The sequence below is a fragment of the Vidua chalybeata genome, chromosome 18, assembly GCF_026979565.1.
Source record: "Vidua chalybeata isolate OUT-0048 chromosome 18, bVidCha1 merged haplotype, whole genome shotgun sequence".
NCBI classification, from domain to species: Eukaryota; Metazoa; Chordata; class Aves; order Passeriformes; family Viduidae; genus Vidua; species Vidua chalybeata.
The window spans coordinates 5,516,810-5,531,678 of record NC_071547.1 but is presented as its reverse complement, the minus strand read 5'-3'; the positions used below and the strand labels follow the sequence as shown (position 1 = coordinate 5,531,678).

The 14,869-nt window shown below is 39.2% G+C and overlaps 1 protein-coding gene and 1 long non-coding RNA gene across 6 annotated transcripts; one reads left to right on the top strand and one right to left on the bottom strand.

Annotated features, from left to right (window-relative positions):
- Positions 1-22: 22 nt before the first annotated feature.
- On the top strand, positions 23-13,016 carry CHEK2 (checkpoint kinase 2). 5 transcript variants are annotated; one of them, XM_053959643.1, is made up of 15 exons: positions 23-80; positions 1,334-1,585; positions 2,093-2,217; positions 2,480-2,627; positions 3,366-3,456; positions 4,426-4,534; positions 5,563-5,616; positions 6,166-6,227; positions 6,699-6,798; positions 7,259-7,345; positions 8,084-8,247; positions 8,459-8,574; positions 9,918-10,003; positions 12,135-12,215; positions 12,789-13,016. In XM_053959643.1, the coding sequence occupies exons 2-15, from the start codon at positions 1,339-1,341 to the stop codon at positions 12,882-12,884; spliced, it is 1,566 nt and encodes a 521-aa protein (XP_053815618.1). In that variant the 5' UTR covers positions 23-80; positions 1,334-1,338; the 3' UTR covers positions 12,885-13,016. The 5 variants fall into 5 exon arrangements, 3 of the variants coding, with proteins under 3 accessions (XP_053815618.1, XP_053815617.1, XP_053815620.1); XM_053959642.1 differs by lacking the exon at positions 23-80 and adding an exon at positions 778-853; XR_008434078.1 differs by lacking the exons at positions 23-80; positions 12,135-12,215; positions 12,789-13,016 and adding an exon at positions 8,880-9,048 and having other exon boundaries at positions 1,233-1,585; positions 9,918-10,004.
- Positions 3,348-14,599, bottom strand: LOC128797262 (uncharacterized). The gene is made up of 4 exons (XR_008434079.1): positions 13,914-14,599; positions 12,750-12,858; positions 11,775-11,818; positions 3,348-3,410 (listed from the first exon to the last, which is right to left on the bottom strand). It is a non-coding gene; the product is annotated as an uncharacterized LOC128797262 (long non-coding RNA).
- Positions 14,600-14,869: the final 270 nt, after the last annotated feature.

Genomic DNA, 14,869 nt, shown 5'->3' with positions numbered 1-14,869 from the left:
CATTGGCCGCGCTCGGGGCGCGCGCACAGCGCGCACGGCGGCCCCGGGCGGACGGCGCGAGCCCCGCGAGCCCCTGAGCCGTGAGTTCGGGTCCCGCTCCGGCCCTTCCCCGCTTCCCTCCGCTTCCCTCCGCTGCTCCCCCGGCCCTCCTCTCCTCTGCCGGCCCGGCGCCGCCGCAGGCTGCTCCCCGCGGCTTCTCCGGGACGGCCGCGCGGTGCCGCCGGGCACGGGGCCGCAGTGCTCAGTGGGGACGGCGGGGCCGGTGTCGGTTCGGGGCAGCAGTGCTCTGGCGGGCAGGGCCGCACGGTGCGAGGCGGCTGCTGGGGCCCGGCCCCGCCGTCTGAGCGTTTAGAGGGAGGTTCAGGTTGGATACGAGGGAAAGCTCCTGTATGGAAATGGGCTGCACAGGTCAGAGGTGGGGTCCCCCAGCCCTGCGGGACCAGGGGACAGGGGCACCGGTGGCATTGGCAGTGCTGGGGAAGCGCTTGGACTCGATGGCCTCTGTCTTTTCCAGCCCACATGGTTCCGTGATCTGCCTGCGGGAGGAGCCCCGGGCCTCGCCTGTGTTTGTAAACACCTGTAACAAACGGGACGTGGGAGGGAGCTTGGGAGCTGTCGTGGCTTTATGGCTCGTAATGGAATGTATCAAAGTATACATTAAACTGTATGGCAAGGAGCGAAAAAGCCGATATACTGGTGCTGAGGTTGGAAGGCTCGTGAGCACTGCTGTGTTGGAAGAAGCTGGCTGTAGGGGGGGCTGGGGCAGCATTGAAGTGGAGAAGGAGGCACCACAGGCTATGAATTTCCGGGCTGTTTCTTGCCGCTGGCGGTGCCGGCAGCTGCCAGGGCCGTGGTGAGTGTCTGAGTCTGGCAGGGTTTTGTACAGTTACTGTGTACAAGTGTGATAAATCTCTCGGGCACTTTCAAGAAAACCTATGTCATTTTACAGTTCTTATTGCTTTCAGTTTTCTCTTTGTGTTGGGGGACCAGCCGTGGTCCCTCGCTCCGTGCGGGGATGCTGTCAGAGCACAGCCCATGCCTGTGTGACCCAGTGGGAGCGCTGAAGTCCTCGGTAGCAATCCGGGAACGAGGGTTGTTAGTTCTGCTTCTCTAAAACCAGCAGAGGCCGCTGCACGTTGTCTTTTAAAAGGAAAACCATCCTGGTTTGCACAGTTCCTGGGAATTTATGTATAACCCAGACATGTGTGCTTTGGTTGGAAGTTTTACTTCTTTGAGGCTGAATGGGCTTGGACATTAATAGTACAGTGTGTGAGTGTTTGCTAGTTTTACTTTGCTATAGTAATTGCGGTTTTTTTTAACATTCTCTTTAAAGCCAACATGTCTCGAGAGACTGGAAGTGAAGCACAGCAGTCTCAGAGTGCCCAGCAGCCACAGAGTGGTACCAGTTCTTCCAGTGGGTCACAGAGCACTAGTCAGTCTTCCTTAAGTTCTGGAACTCTCAGTTCCTTGGACACTGTTCCCACTCAGGAGCTTCCGTCCATCCCTGAGGACCAGGAATCTGAAGAGCTGGTTCCTCAGCCTTGGGGTCGACTCTTTGCACTTGGAAAAGGTTTCAGCAATTGTGGTATGTGCATACTGTAATAAATCTCTTGGTTTCTTTGTAGGATCTCAGAAAAGTTCTGGGCAGCTTGCTGAAGAGCAGTGTCTTTTCATTTTCAAGTTAGGGACAAGCAAATTTAGGTATGGAACTTTTTGCTATAATGTTTTATTCCATACTACATCCCAGTGTTTACACTGAGTTCTGAGATACACAGCTTCTATAGACTTACAGAAATTCTGGGGTGTTCATATTCTTTGTTACATGCTTCATTAAAAAATATATATATTTTATTTAGTTATGTGTCTCTATATGGTTGACGGTCAACTGAAGAATACCACTGCTAAAGAGGGTAAAATTATTAATGGATTTGACAAGGTGTGGTGCTTTGTATGAGTTAAGACAGACTTGTTTCTATGGGAAGAATCTTGTCTCTGTTATCCTGTTCATTGGCATTTGGAATCATTCTGTAGTGCCATAGTTGTTAACTTCCTGCAACATTGTCTTCTCTCCCTCTCTTCCCCTCCTCTGCAGACTGTGTGAATGAGGAATACTGGTTTGGGAGGGACAAAAGCTGTGATTACAGTTTTTCTAAGCTGGGATTGTCTGAGACTGGCTTCTACCAAAACTATAGCAAGAAGCACTTCCGAATTTTCAGGGTAAGTGCTAAAAATGGTAACTCTCTGAGTTATTTTGGCATCATTCAAAAAGAGACTTTAGGTCAGAGATCCTAAAGAAATCAAAGTATCTTCAGGGTTTACTCTAAACTGACTTTTGGCAATGCCCCATTCATATGGTTTATGAAATAAACTCAGTCTCATTTCTTGAGTCAACAGTAGTAAATTTCTGGTGTATCGTGTCTTTATTGTAAAGTCATTTGTTCTTTACTGTCATCTTCCCCATTCTTTTTTTCTCTTTGAGGAAATGGGTCCAAAAAATTCCTTTGTTGCCTACATTGAAGACCATAGTGCAAATGGGACATTTGTTAATAGAGAGCTCGTTGGAAGAGGGAGGAGGCTTCCACTGACACACAACTCTGAAATTGCATTGTCTGTACAGACCAATAAGGGTAAAATGTGCTTTAATTTAAGTAGATTTTTCATGTATTGACCAAGAGGTTGTTTCTGCATTGATTTGAGTATGTTTCTTGGGAGCTGAGCTGCTTTGTGAGCACATCTCACTAATAGGTGTTTTAGTACTCACATAAAGATTATCCATGTCAACCCTAGAAAAAAAAACTGAAAAAGTAAACTTAAAGAAATATGCATCAAGAAAGTAGCACCTTACTAGAGTATAAACTTTTATAGGTTTTTTCCCGTTTTTGAAACCCTTTTTGGCTTCAGTAGCTGTGCATATGATGGTGGGAACAGTGGAAACAGACTATTCATAAAACCCCCTTGATACCTAACCAGATACTGCATAATAAATAGAAAATCCTCTTAAAAATAAACAGGGCTGGGTTTTTGTTTCTTTGTCTTTGATTTTCCACTAAAATGCTGTCTTCTTGATTATTACTTCTCTTTGATTTTTGCTGGGACATTGAAATATTTGCTCCCTTTGTCTTTAAATGTAATTAATTAGTTAAAGACTGTTGTGAACTTAGTCCCAAAATGCAATTTTTCAGCAACAAGATTACCTTGCTAACCCGTAACTGGTATAATTTATAGCATATATTTAGTTTTTCCTCTAGCAGGCAGTATCTTCTCAGTTATAATGTTGATTATAAAAGCTCACAAAACATAGCTGTTTGTTATAATAAAAATTTTAAACCTAATAAAAGGAAAATGATCTCCACTTGCCTTCCCAGTGTTTGTATTTTCTGATCTTACGGTGGATGATCAGATGACGTTTCCTAAAGAATTCAGAGAGAAATATATCATGTCAAAGACTTTGGGAAGGTAAGCATCCTTCTTCCCTCAGTAGAAAGGGTTAACTTCATTATCATAATGAGTATCTTGTGCTGGAATTATTACCAGTATTAACTGAGCTGCTGTTTTAAAAGAAAAAAGGAAAAAAATGAATGATAACACGTGAATAAATATGTTCTTTACAACATTTTAAACAGGAATTTTGGCTTTGTCTCTCTACTTGGTTTGTGGTTTGCAACCTACCACCAATTGCAAATGCCAGGTTTTGTTTTGGTTGGGTTTTTTTTTCTGTAGAAGAGAATGAAGTCTGTAAATTCTTTGTGTTTTTAAAGTTTGTATATTAATTTACTTAGTTGTTGGAAGTAAAAGGAAGAGGTTTATGTCAGAATACTGCTTCCTACAATATCACTATTGAGGCCTTCAGATGAAAAGGAAAGGAACTATCCAGAAAAAAAGGAGAGAGAAGCTATTTTAAATAGGGGCTATTTTTTTCTCTTTTGGAAACAGTCGGTCAGTGAAGAATCTGGAGGTGAATAATTAAGTAGAAACAAATCCGAGTGGAAAACAGAAGAATTTCTTTCTTTCTTTCAATATAATTGCTATTTAGTAAAAATACAAGTTTTGTCATATCTATTCTTCAGACTTGTGCAGTCCAGTGTTAAGAGAACTTTTCCTAAGTTCTCTTCTCCTAAATGCCTTTGCATGAAGGAAATGCTGTCAGAGCTTGTCCTTCCTATCTGCCAGTACTTCTGGTACAAATAGAGTAACTGCTTTGCATATTTACTCCTGCAGTTTTGAATGAATGGCCCTTGGCAACACTTGTGGTTAAATACACTTTCTAGCTCTGAGAAGTACTGTACACTTTCTAACAGCTGAGTACTTCCTCAGAAGAGGCATGTGCCTTATTCAGAAAGTTAGAAAGCAGCCAGCTCCAAATTATGCTTTCATTTGCCTGCACTTGTTACACAGATTTTTGACAGAGCTGTGCTCTTGTTTTAGTGGTGCCTGTGGTGAAGTCAAACTGGCATTTGAGAAGAGCACCTGTAACAAAGTTGCAGTGAAAATCATCAATAAACGGAAGTTTGTGGCAAGTGGCCTGAGTGATGAAGTAAGTATTTTTGTCTGTCTGTCTTGGCCACCTTGCAGCAGTCTTGGAATATCTGGTAACTTCTCTGACTCCTCAGCTATCTTCAAATGAGGATTTTATTACTTAATGTCTTCAGTATTTAATTTAAAAATGCTTTTTCATCTTGTATGATGTACAGAATTCTTGTTTTTATTCCTTGACCACATTCCATTAGGTTCATCATTTAGGACTGTTAATGAGATGTGTACAAGGGGTGGTGTGGACTCTTGCACGGTTTGGTTGATGTCCTAAAATGCATCAGATAAACACATCATAAGCAGCACAGTCTTGACCAAAAATGTACCAACTAAGCTAATTTTGTTGAATCCTCCATTGTAATACATTTTAAGAAAATTGTATGTAGCCTTTTGGGAAGGTCTAATGGCAGAAGCCAGAATTTAGAGAAGTACAGAGACAACTGGCTCAAGATGCTGTTGTGAATTATAATTCCTAATACATGCCATTCTACCAAACACACACAGGAGTATAGCTGGAATGTTGTGTATGGGTTGTGTGTTCCAAGATGATTGATTTGGATTGGAAGAAGAGCAAAAAATCCCTGCTGAGCTGATTTCATTAGCTGAGCCTAAGCCACGGGTTAGAGAATCTGTTTATGTTATCTTGCAAAATAGGAGAGAGTAGCTTGTAATTTTAGGTTGGCCCATCTGGAAAGCATCTTGGAGGGAGAAAAGCACTTTACATACAAACTACATACAAAGTATATGAGCAAAAAGATTTTTTTTTTTAACTTGGAAATTAGTTGGGGATTTCTAACCTGCAATGAATTACATGTCTGGAGCAATAGCTTGCTCCAGATAATGACAGCACTGTGTTTATTTAATTCACTGAAGGTATCTGATCATTTTATGGAAAAAAAAAATATGTTATGGTCACTTACAGTAGCAAAAGGCATAAAATGATGTCTTTTCTGTTACTGTCTCTTATTTCTCATATGTCTTATTCCAGAACAGCTCTGTCTTACCCAATATGGTATTTGATTCTTTTACTAGAACCCAGCTTTAAATATCAATACAGAAATTGAAATTTTGAAGAAAATAGATCATGTGAGTGTTACTGTTCATTTTTATTATTTTTTGCTCCCTCCTGTATGTACTTGTTTAGTTTACTGACCGTAGTGTAGTAATGAAAGAGCAATTTTATCCATTCAGAAATGTGTTAAAGGAGATATATAATTTCCCTTGTGAATTATTGAATGGATCTTTTTTCTTCTTTTAAGTGTATTATATCCTAGCAGATGTGAGATTTTAAAGCTTTGGATAACTGCAATATAAATTTGAGAAGAAACAGTACAAAAGTTTTAACTGAGATGCTGTTGCAGAATTTTTTATTTTATGCAAGTTTTTCTAAATGCTGCAAAATAACTAAATGTAAAGACTAGTTTTCACTGGGAATTTCTTGAATGTGTATCCCCTTTTTCTTCTGCATGAAAATAGGTAAAATGTTGAGGGTATGGTCTGGGGTGCTTGCAAGTCACTTGTGTTCAGTGTTAGTTTATGTGACCTGGTTTGAAATACTGAAATAAGAACTTTAGGATTAATTTTTACAAATTATTCTATTTTGTGTGTCTCTGTTTGTGTTCCCTTTTCTGTTAGCCTTGCTTAATCAAGATAAAGAATTTCTTTGAAGCAGAAGATTACTACATTGTTTTGGAACTGTAAGTAACCTGTTTGAAAGTAAATGCATAAAATGAAATGTTTTTTTCATAGCCACAATGAACTGTGAGGGTTTTGCTTTTTTAATTTTGTTTTCCTTTTGCTGGCCTCCACTTTCCTTTGTAAAATTAGGAGCTAGGATAATCAGGAGAAATCATCCTTCTATGCTTTGTAGGCACTCAGGGCCTGGACATTGTTTGCTCTGCTGCTGTTGTGGATTGCTGCTATTTATTTTTATTTTTGAGCTCGTAAGAGGGGGCTGATCAAAAATCATGTAATAACTCCCAGTGAAACTCAAGAGACTGACCTTAACTGAGCCATGCATGTGCTGTGTTTAGGATGTTGCTCACTCATTTCAGAAATATATTCTTTCTCTGTAGCCAGAGTAGCCAAATGTTTTGGTCTTAGTCTTGTTTAATGAGATGAATCTTTTGAAAGTTGTGTGCTGGCTTGTTAACCTGCATCTGTTTTAGGATGGAAGGAGGAGAATTGTATGACAGAGTGTCAAGGCCAATCAAGATGAAAGAAGATATCTGCAAGTTGTACTTTTATCAGATGCTGCTAGCTGTAAAGGTATATAACCATGAATTCTACAACAAAAAAATGTCAACAAGATGAGTTTTTCTGTCACTTGTCATTGCTGAAACCCATGCAAGCAATCAGCACAGCGTTCTTAACAAGCTGGTTTAACAAGAGAGACAGAAAAGCAGAATTCCTACAAAGGTGACACAGAACCTGGGTCTGCACACTGTGTTTGCTTGAGATTTGACATTTGAAGCATAATATTTCTAAGGTGGTTTTTTGTTTCTTTGTGATGGTGTTTTGGTGTGGGTTGTTTTGTTTTGTTTTCATTTTGCTTTGTTTTTTTAAGGGACAGTCCCATGTTAATTTTGGCAGAGCTTTAAATGTTTGCCCTCCTCTTACACAGCCATTTCAGTTATCCTGCCATTGCCATGAGAAAAAATGGAAAGCTTGCATTTTAAAACAAGTTAATAATCTGTTTTTCCTTAATTGCCTATCTGTATGTATTTAGTATCTTCATGACAATGGAATCATACACCGAGATCTAAAGCCAGAAAATGTGCTACTTTCATCTTCTGAAGAGATATGTCTTGTAAAGGTAAGTCAACTTTAACATTTCATGTTAATGGAAAAATTTGGGAGTGTTTCTTCACATTCTTCTTGATATTTCATTAAACACAGCCAAAAAGATATTATGGAATTAGTCAGACAAACCATGAAGTAACTTAAAACATAGACCTTCTTTTTTTCATAATTGTGATTTTACTTTTATGGATATTTCAACCCATACACTACATATGTATTTTCAAATGTCAATGATTTCTTTCCCCGATAAAATCTAAATTCTTAAATTACAGACAGCATTCCCACAAATGTCCAGGCTGTATGGTGACAGGGATTTTTCTGTTGTTTTGGTTTTTTTTTTTTTTTTTTTGAGGTGGGGGGAATGAGGGTTGTGGATTTTCTTTTGTGTTGTTTTTATTTTCCCCTAGAGAAAGCATTGACTATATTTGCATTTCAGTATACAATAAGCATGCTGAAATGCTTATTTTTCACATAAACTCTTCTAATAGGCTACAATACCTTTATTCTGTAGTTGTCCATTTATATCCAAATCTTATTTTTTGCTATTGTAAAGTGTGATCCTTTGTCGTATTTCTCCCTCTTCCTCCTCTCCCATTCTCACTTAATGTTTGGGGTGACTTCTATTCATAGTCATGTACTGGAACTGGCTTGGAAGGAAGAAACTTAATGCTACCTCCTGATGTATGTCTACAATATGATGTGTACAGTCCATCCTCATATGTAATGTGGTGTTACCATTTTTAAATACAAGATTACAGATTTTGGACAATCCAAGATTCTTGGAGAAGCTTCTCTTATGAAAACATTATGTGGTACTCCCATGTATCTTGCTCCTGAGGTTCTAAATTCACTTGGGACTGCTGGATACAGCCGAGCTGTGGACTGCTGGAGTTTAGGAGTTATTCTTTTTGTATGGTAAGATATTGTGTAGATGTACCTTCACTGGGCAGTCTTTGACATACATGGCTTGAGACTTGGCAACTTCAGTGTCTATATGAGGAAGTGACAGTTTAAAACTCTACACGTATAAAAACACTACGATAGCAGATGCCTTAAAATGTGTGATTTCAGTGTTTTATTTGCTATGACAAATTCTGTGCTATTTAAATTCTTTTCTTTTATACAGCTTGTGTGGATATCCACCATTCAATGAGCAAAATACTCAACTCTCTCTGAAGGATCAAATCACTCATGGAAAATACACCTTCATTGCAAAAGAATGGAAGCATGTGTCAGACATGGGTATGACTCCAGCACAGTGGGTAGTAAAATATCTACCTCTTTTCTTGTAGTTTTTGTTTTCCTTTATCCTCCTTTCAGCTGCATGGCACATTATGTGTTAATATGTTTTGTTTTTAAATGAATATATTAAAAATATTTTTTGAAGATCATAGTTAAAGCATTAGAATGAACACATATTTTATTATTGAAGAGATTTCTTAGTAGTATTTAGCGTAATTAACCACAAAAGTATAACGTTTGTGGGCACATATATCTATTTCTCCTCTTTTCACTTTTTCTTCTGACTTCATCAAGTTGGTCCACAGACTTTGCCTAAAGATTCTTCAAGTGTTGAACCAAAAATACCAGGAATTTAAGGAATACGAGTTAGAATTCCAATAAACAAACGTTCCAAGAGAGTCCTTTCATGGTGCTAGTCTTTGAGCTGAAAGTGTCAGTCACATTTGAGGAATCATCTATTATGTTTGGTCCACTGTAAGTGAAGTAGTCTGTGAAACTTGAGTTTTTGCATAGCAAACTAAAATGATAATTACTGTCTGTGTGCTTTTAGTTTCTCAGGACATTTTAAATGCACAAAATAATTGTAGTATTTACCTTGGACGTTCTTGGAGTTCTTTGTATGTGCAGAGGAGTTTCTAATAAATTATGTGGTCATCCTTTGTCTAATAAATTTATCAAATATAACTCCTTCCTGAATAGTTTACAGCTTATTCAATAATAAGTCAGACATTCATGAGACTGTACAATCTTAACATAATTTCCATAGTCCTATTGGTATGTAGAATAATCTGATCAAATGAAAAGTAAATCTTGCTGAAATTCCTTTATGGGAGATTTGGAGTAATAAAATATGACAAAAATGGCATATTTTTCACAGTGTCTACTAAGCAGCTTCCTAAGAAAATGAAAGTTTATGTTGAGCATACATGTGTATGTCCTGTCTCTTCTCTCCCACTTTTCCAGATGGATAATCTGCTTTCCAAGACACTGTAAACCAGGATAAATTAAGCTGTCTTTGCTTTTCCACAGTAATACTGAAGCTTTTAGGGAAGTGCTGAGCCTCCTGGCATGCTCAGAACATAAACCATGTATATGCTAAATATATCTGTGGGTAATTCTGGTCTACTGAGAAGTGTTGAGTCGTGTGCATGTGAAGGAAAGATGCTTGCAGTCTGCAGCCCTTCCCATGCATAGCAAAAAGAAAAGTGATCTGCCCAGCCTGCACTTTTGTGCATTGCTCTGAAGGGGTATAAGGCACATTGTCACACGTAGTTTTGGTGTAGGCATATTCCAGCTAATAAATGTATTGATCACATGCCAACCAGCTCATTTTATTATCTTAGCTCTGGATCTTGTGAAGAAGCTGTTAGTAGTGGATCCAAGCAAACGTCTTACCACAGAGGAGGCCTTAGAGCATCCTTGGCTTCAGGTAGGAATTGAGTTTTAAGTGAAAGCTGAGTCGTTTGAAGGATAACTTGTTCATGTCTTGCGTTTTCAAAGATTTAGTCCCTGTAGAAAGACTGCAAAAGCAGCAAGGAGTAGTCTCCTGAATGCCTTCTTTTAATACAATAAGCAGCTTCTGTGTCCTTTGTGAGACACCTCTTCCCAGAACTCTTTCACATGTGAGATCAAGATGTGTTTTTTAGAGGCCAGATCTGACTGTGGTTCTGGTAGGATGGACCTCTCCTTCTGAGCATTGTAACAGAGCCCCATTTCCTCAGATGTTTGTGTGGGCAGGCAGTGCAGTTTGCTTCTGGCAAGCATCCAATACTAGTTTGTTTTTCCTCTGCTGTGCAGGAATAAGTGTCCCTGGTTTGGGAACCCTCTGAGTAGGAAGTGATGGTTTCCCTGCCTCCTGTTACAGTCTAATTAGGTTTGAGAGGAACAGTCTTTAGGTGGTCTTTTCTTAATTTTGGCAGAGGTGCCCACTGAACCTATGAGCTTTCTTGAATATTTTTGCTTGAGGAGTCTGAAAAAGTCACCCAGCCTACATCTGAGCCATGCAACAGGTTCTGTTTATTCACACCAAGCACAAGGCTCTTCCTGTTCCCCCACTGGGAACAGGAGAATTTCAGATGCTTTGGTAAAGAGCATAAGAAACAGGGGAGAGAAGCAAGGGAGTATCCCTCAGTGCTCTGAGACAAAAAACATGTGTGGATTACTCTTTGAAGTGATTAACTTTTCTTAATTATGCTCCTGGGCATCAGGAAACATTTCCTGGCATTCATGGGTTTTACTTTACTGTAGTTTTGCATGTAACATCTACAGTGAGTTAATCAGATATAGAGTCTTACATTTGAATTACAAATCTGAGCAGAAAAAGTTACACAAAAACCATGCAACATTGATTTTAAAAAATTGCTAGTATGCATAAGGGGAAGGGGAAATAGATGACTGATTTAGATGAGTTAAGAATTTAAGATATTTCAGTATATATTCAAGTTGTTATTAATTGATTATATATTCCATGTAAGGACATCTCTTACTGTTAAGTTTAATTTTGAAGACAGGACAGAAGGTTCCAGAAATCATCATAGCCATAAATCCAGATGTCATCTAGCACTCAGCTGCTGTTCTTTGAGCTGTTTCCCTTCAGGGGCTGTTACTAAGAGTGTCAGGTGTTCATAGGTGATGTAGACTGCCTGCTTGGAAGGCCAGCATCCAGCATGCTCAGTTCTAGATATCACACATATCAATCATTCCACCAAAAGAGCTCCCCAGTCCTGTTCCTGTGAGTAGTGAGGAGTTACTGGCTCCTCTCTCCCTCTTGTGTTGTCTGGAAGTATCGACTTTACAAGTCAGCAGGAAAAACCACATTCTCTCTGTGACCAGCTGATGCCTGTTAGCCCTCTGATGATTTTGGGGGTACTAGGGAATTTTTCAGATACTAGAAGTGAGCATGTTCTGCAGATTTATTTAAACTAGAAGTGCTTTCAAATTAGTGTTTTCAAAACAAGTTGTTTACTCCATTCTTTGTTTAAATCTAGAACTTTAAAACTTGTTGAGCTGTGTAAACCTAAGTATTGCTCAGTGGAAATGTCTTCTTACCTGTATTTACTTAATAAAACATTTTTAAAGGCATATAAACAATTATTGCTGTTTCTGCCTCTGAAGTCTTTTGAATGGTACAAGATTAGTTTGGTTGCATGCAGAAGAAAAACCACAGGTCTTTGTTACATCAATGGAAAAATATTTCTTACCTTATCCATCAATTCAAATGTAGCCACAATCAAATCAGGTGACACTGGAAAAGAAAAACAAGTCAAAATTCTATATAAAATTAAATGGATATTCAGGTCAAAGCCTTTTTGTAGCACTTAAGAATAGTTAAATAAAAAAAGGAGATACTGCAATATTCCATTGCTTAGGAAAAGGACCCTCTCCACTGCCTTCACCTAAAAAAACCTCATTTAAAACAGCTGAAATCCTTAGGACCTCAATGATCTTTATTTCTAATTGTCTCTAGCACTGAATGTCCCATTCACCTCTCTGAGTTTCTCAATCTTTGCTTTTCCCTTAAATAGTCTATATACTACTTTGATGCTGGGGTTTTTTTGCAGGATGAGGATATGAAAACTACATTTGAACAGCTACTTGCTCAGACACGTACCAATATGAGCCCACCAGAAACATCAAAAATGGTATGTACAGTAGATATTTGAAGAGGAAAATTTGATGACAGAGAAAGTAGATTTTGAAGTAATCTTTAATAAGGAAATCAGTTAATTTTGAGGCTTTAGAGAAATGTACCCTTGGGCTGTATGTGGCAGCCTGCTGGTTAGTTCTGTTTCCTGAACAGCAGCAATGGATTTCCATGCTTTATCAACAATTTAAATGTATAGAAACACTTGCCTAGGCTTTAAAGGATTATTCGTATATTTAGAATAAAACTTTTGAATGTATTTTTTAAAATATGGATTCAAGTCACTAATGTTTAGTGTTCAAATAAAAATTCTCATGCTGGTGTGAGGTTAGGACAGCATTGTGCCATTCATCACCAGATGCTAATTAGGAAAATTGTGAACAGTAGCTGTTTCAAGCTGGGAGCAGTATCTTATATGAGAACCATCAAATATAATTAGATAAATCTTGGGAGAGAAGCATGGGTTAGTTTTTGGTCACGCTGTCCAACACCTGTAGTTCTGGGGCAAGCAGAAAGTCAGGTTCTGCCTTACCTGGTTTCCTGGAGCCATCCTCCTGTGTTTTTCTTCCAGCCAACCACAACGAGAAAGCGTCCCCATGAAAATGAGGAAGACAATGGCTCTGCTAAGCGTGCCGTTCCTTCTACCTCGTATCAGAAAATGAGGTGAAAAGGAAGACAAAATGACTTTGTTAATGACAGCTTTTTTATGGAGAGCAGAATTTTTTATTAAGAAAAATCTTAATAATGGAATAAACTGTTGAAGATGTATAATTTTCAAATAAAAATAACTTTGTAAGACTGAAGTGACTGCTGTGCATGCATGAGAATCTGCACAATTAGTCATGTTCTAGTCCATCCAGCTGTCTGACTCAAGGAAAGTATCAGAAAAACTCCTGAACTAAGTTACTCACAATTTTTTAGGCTAGCTTCATCCCCACCTACATTCTCTGTTTCTTCTTTTCCAATTTCTAGGTTAGGCATGGAAATAATGCTTAGTCCTAACAGATGAAGAAGGAACACTAAACTTGCTGAGCTTTTGCCTGAGACACAGCATTACCTGACACAATGCTGCCCACAGACTTCTGAGGACACTTAGACTATTCAGTTCAGATGTAAAACTTCTGATGGACCTTGAGGTGCTCTGGGCTTCAGGTAAAGCTCCACAGTAAATGCTGGACTGGCAGAATCACAGCGTTGTGCACTGGGGTGGGGCTGATTGGCTTCCAAACCAACAATTACCATCTGCATGGTGTTTTAACATGTGTGTAGCATGTTTATTTCCCAGAGGAGGGATGAGTAAGAGGAAACATGATAACAAGAGATGAAAGGAAGATGTATAAATTCCTGTCAGGGAGGAGGTAGGAACTGAACTGAGAAAGAAGAACTTGCTTGCCTCTTAGGTGAAGATTTTGAACTGTGTGCTTCTTACTAAAGGATTATTAATTTCATTACTGATTGCAAGAACAGTTTAGTAACTGTTCTCCAACATGCATCTTCTGGTTAAAGGTATCTACTCAAAGTTGATTTGTAAAGAATAAAACCTAATGCATTATGGAATAAACCCATGTCAGGTAGAAATTAAGATATTCATGAGTCACATTTCCTGTATGTGCCCATTGCAGAGATCATGTGTGTTTTGATATATCTGATATTAACCAATGTTAATGATAAAATGCTGATTCTTGTACATTGATACCTTTCTTAATGGATTGAATGGAGAAACATCCATGGGCATCTGGATGGAAACAATACCACTGGTTCCAGTCCATTCCAGATACACTGGGCTGATGGAACAAAGGTGTGTCTGTCCTTGGGGTTGTCCCCTTTGGTGCAAATCTGTCACTGGCACATCCTCAGGGAGTTCTGGTGCTTACTGTAGCTCATTTGAAGTAGAAGAGAACACTCAGCTGCCATTTGCTATATATAAGAATCACAGGATGCAGTGTGTTTGGGCCAGATTTGTGTCCTGGTATACTGCAAAAGCTGATACCTTTGGGCTTTGGTTACCAGTTACTTTTTAAAAGACCTGCATCATTGCTGATGAGAAGGTAATTCCCTAGCTCCGACTTACACTGTCACTTTGTTTTTAGATAGACCTAGAAAACTTCTATAATTTATTCCTCCATCTTTTTTACATCCCACAGTTGTTAGATGATCAGTAACTGCTTTGCTTGGGTCCTTTCCCTGGGTCCTGACTAACACCTGCTTTCCAATGATGTCCTAAATTGATCTCACTCATTCAGTGGCAAACTTTTGAGCTGCTGGCCATGTGTTCATCATTTGATTGCAGAAAGCTTTCTGAAGTTTCAGACTCAGTTTTTTCTATGAAAAAGTAAGTTTAACTACAGTGAAGTGGCATCCAATTTTCACATAGATAAGAAATTATTTCTTTACCACTTGTCCGCAGCACAAGACTCTTCAGCATAATCCATTTTGTTCATTTCAAGAGGCAGAATGGGTCACAGCAGTTGGAAGACTTGGGTTAACCAAAGTGCTGAGGCTCGCTGTGCCTGGCCAGGGCGGTGTCATTAGTGACCAGCATCACCACCTGCGGTGCCATGTGGGCCCCGCTTACTCTCGAGCTCGGGCTGCCGCTGCTTCTGGCCGACGGTTCCCCACCCGTATGGCGACAGAGCGACGCTGGAGCCGTAT

Excerpts from the sequence above, each read along its gene's own strand:
- CHEK2 (XM_053959643.1), top strand. The coding sequence starts at position 1,339 with ATGTCTCGAGAGACTGGAAGTGAAGCACAGCAGTCTCAGAGTGCCCAG. Across the intron at positions 7,346-8,083 it reads AAGAGATATGTCTTGTAAAG|ATTACAGATTTTGGACAATC; the intron begins GTAAGTCAACTT and ends TTTAAATACAAG. Across the intron at positions 12,216-12,788 it reads CACCAGAAACATCAAAAATG|CCAACCACAACGAGAAAGCG; the intron begins GTATGTACAGTA and ends TTTTTCTTCCAG.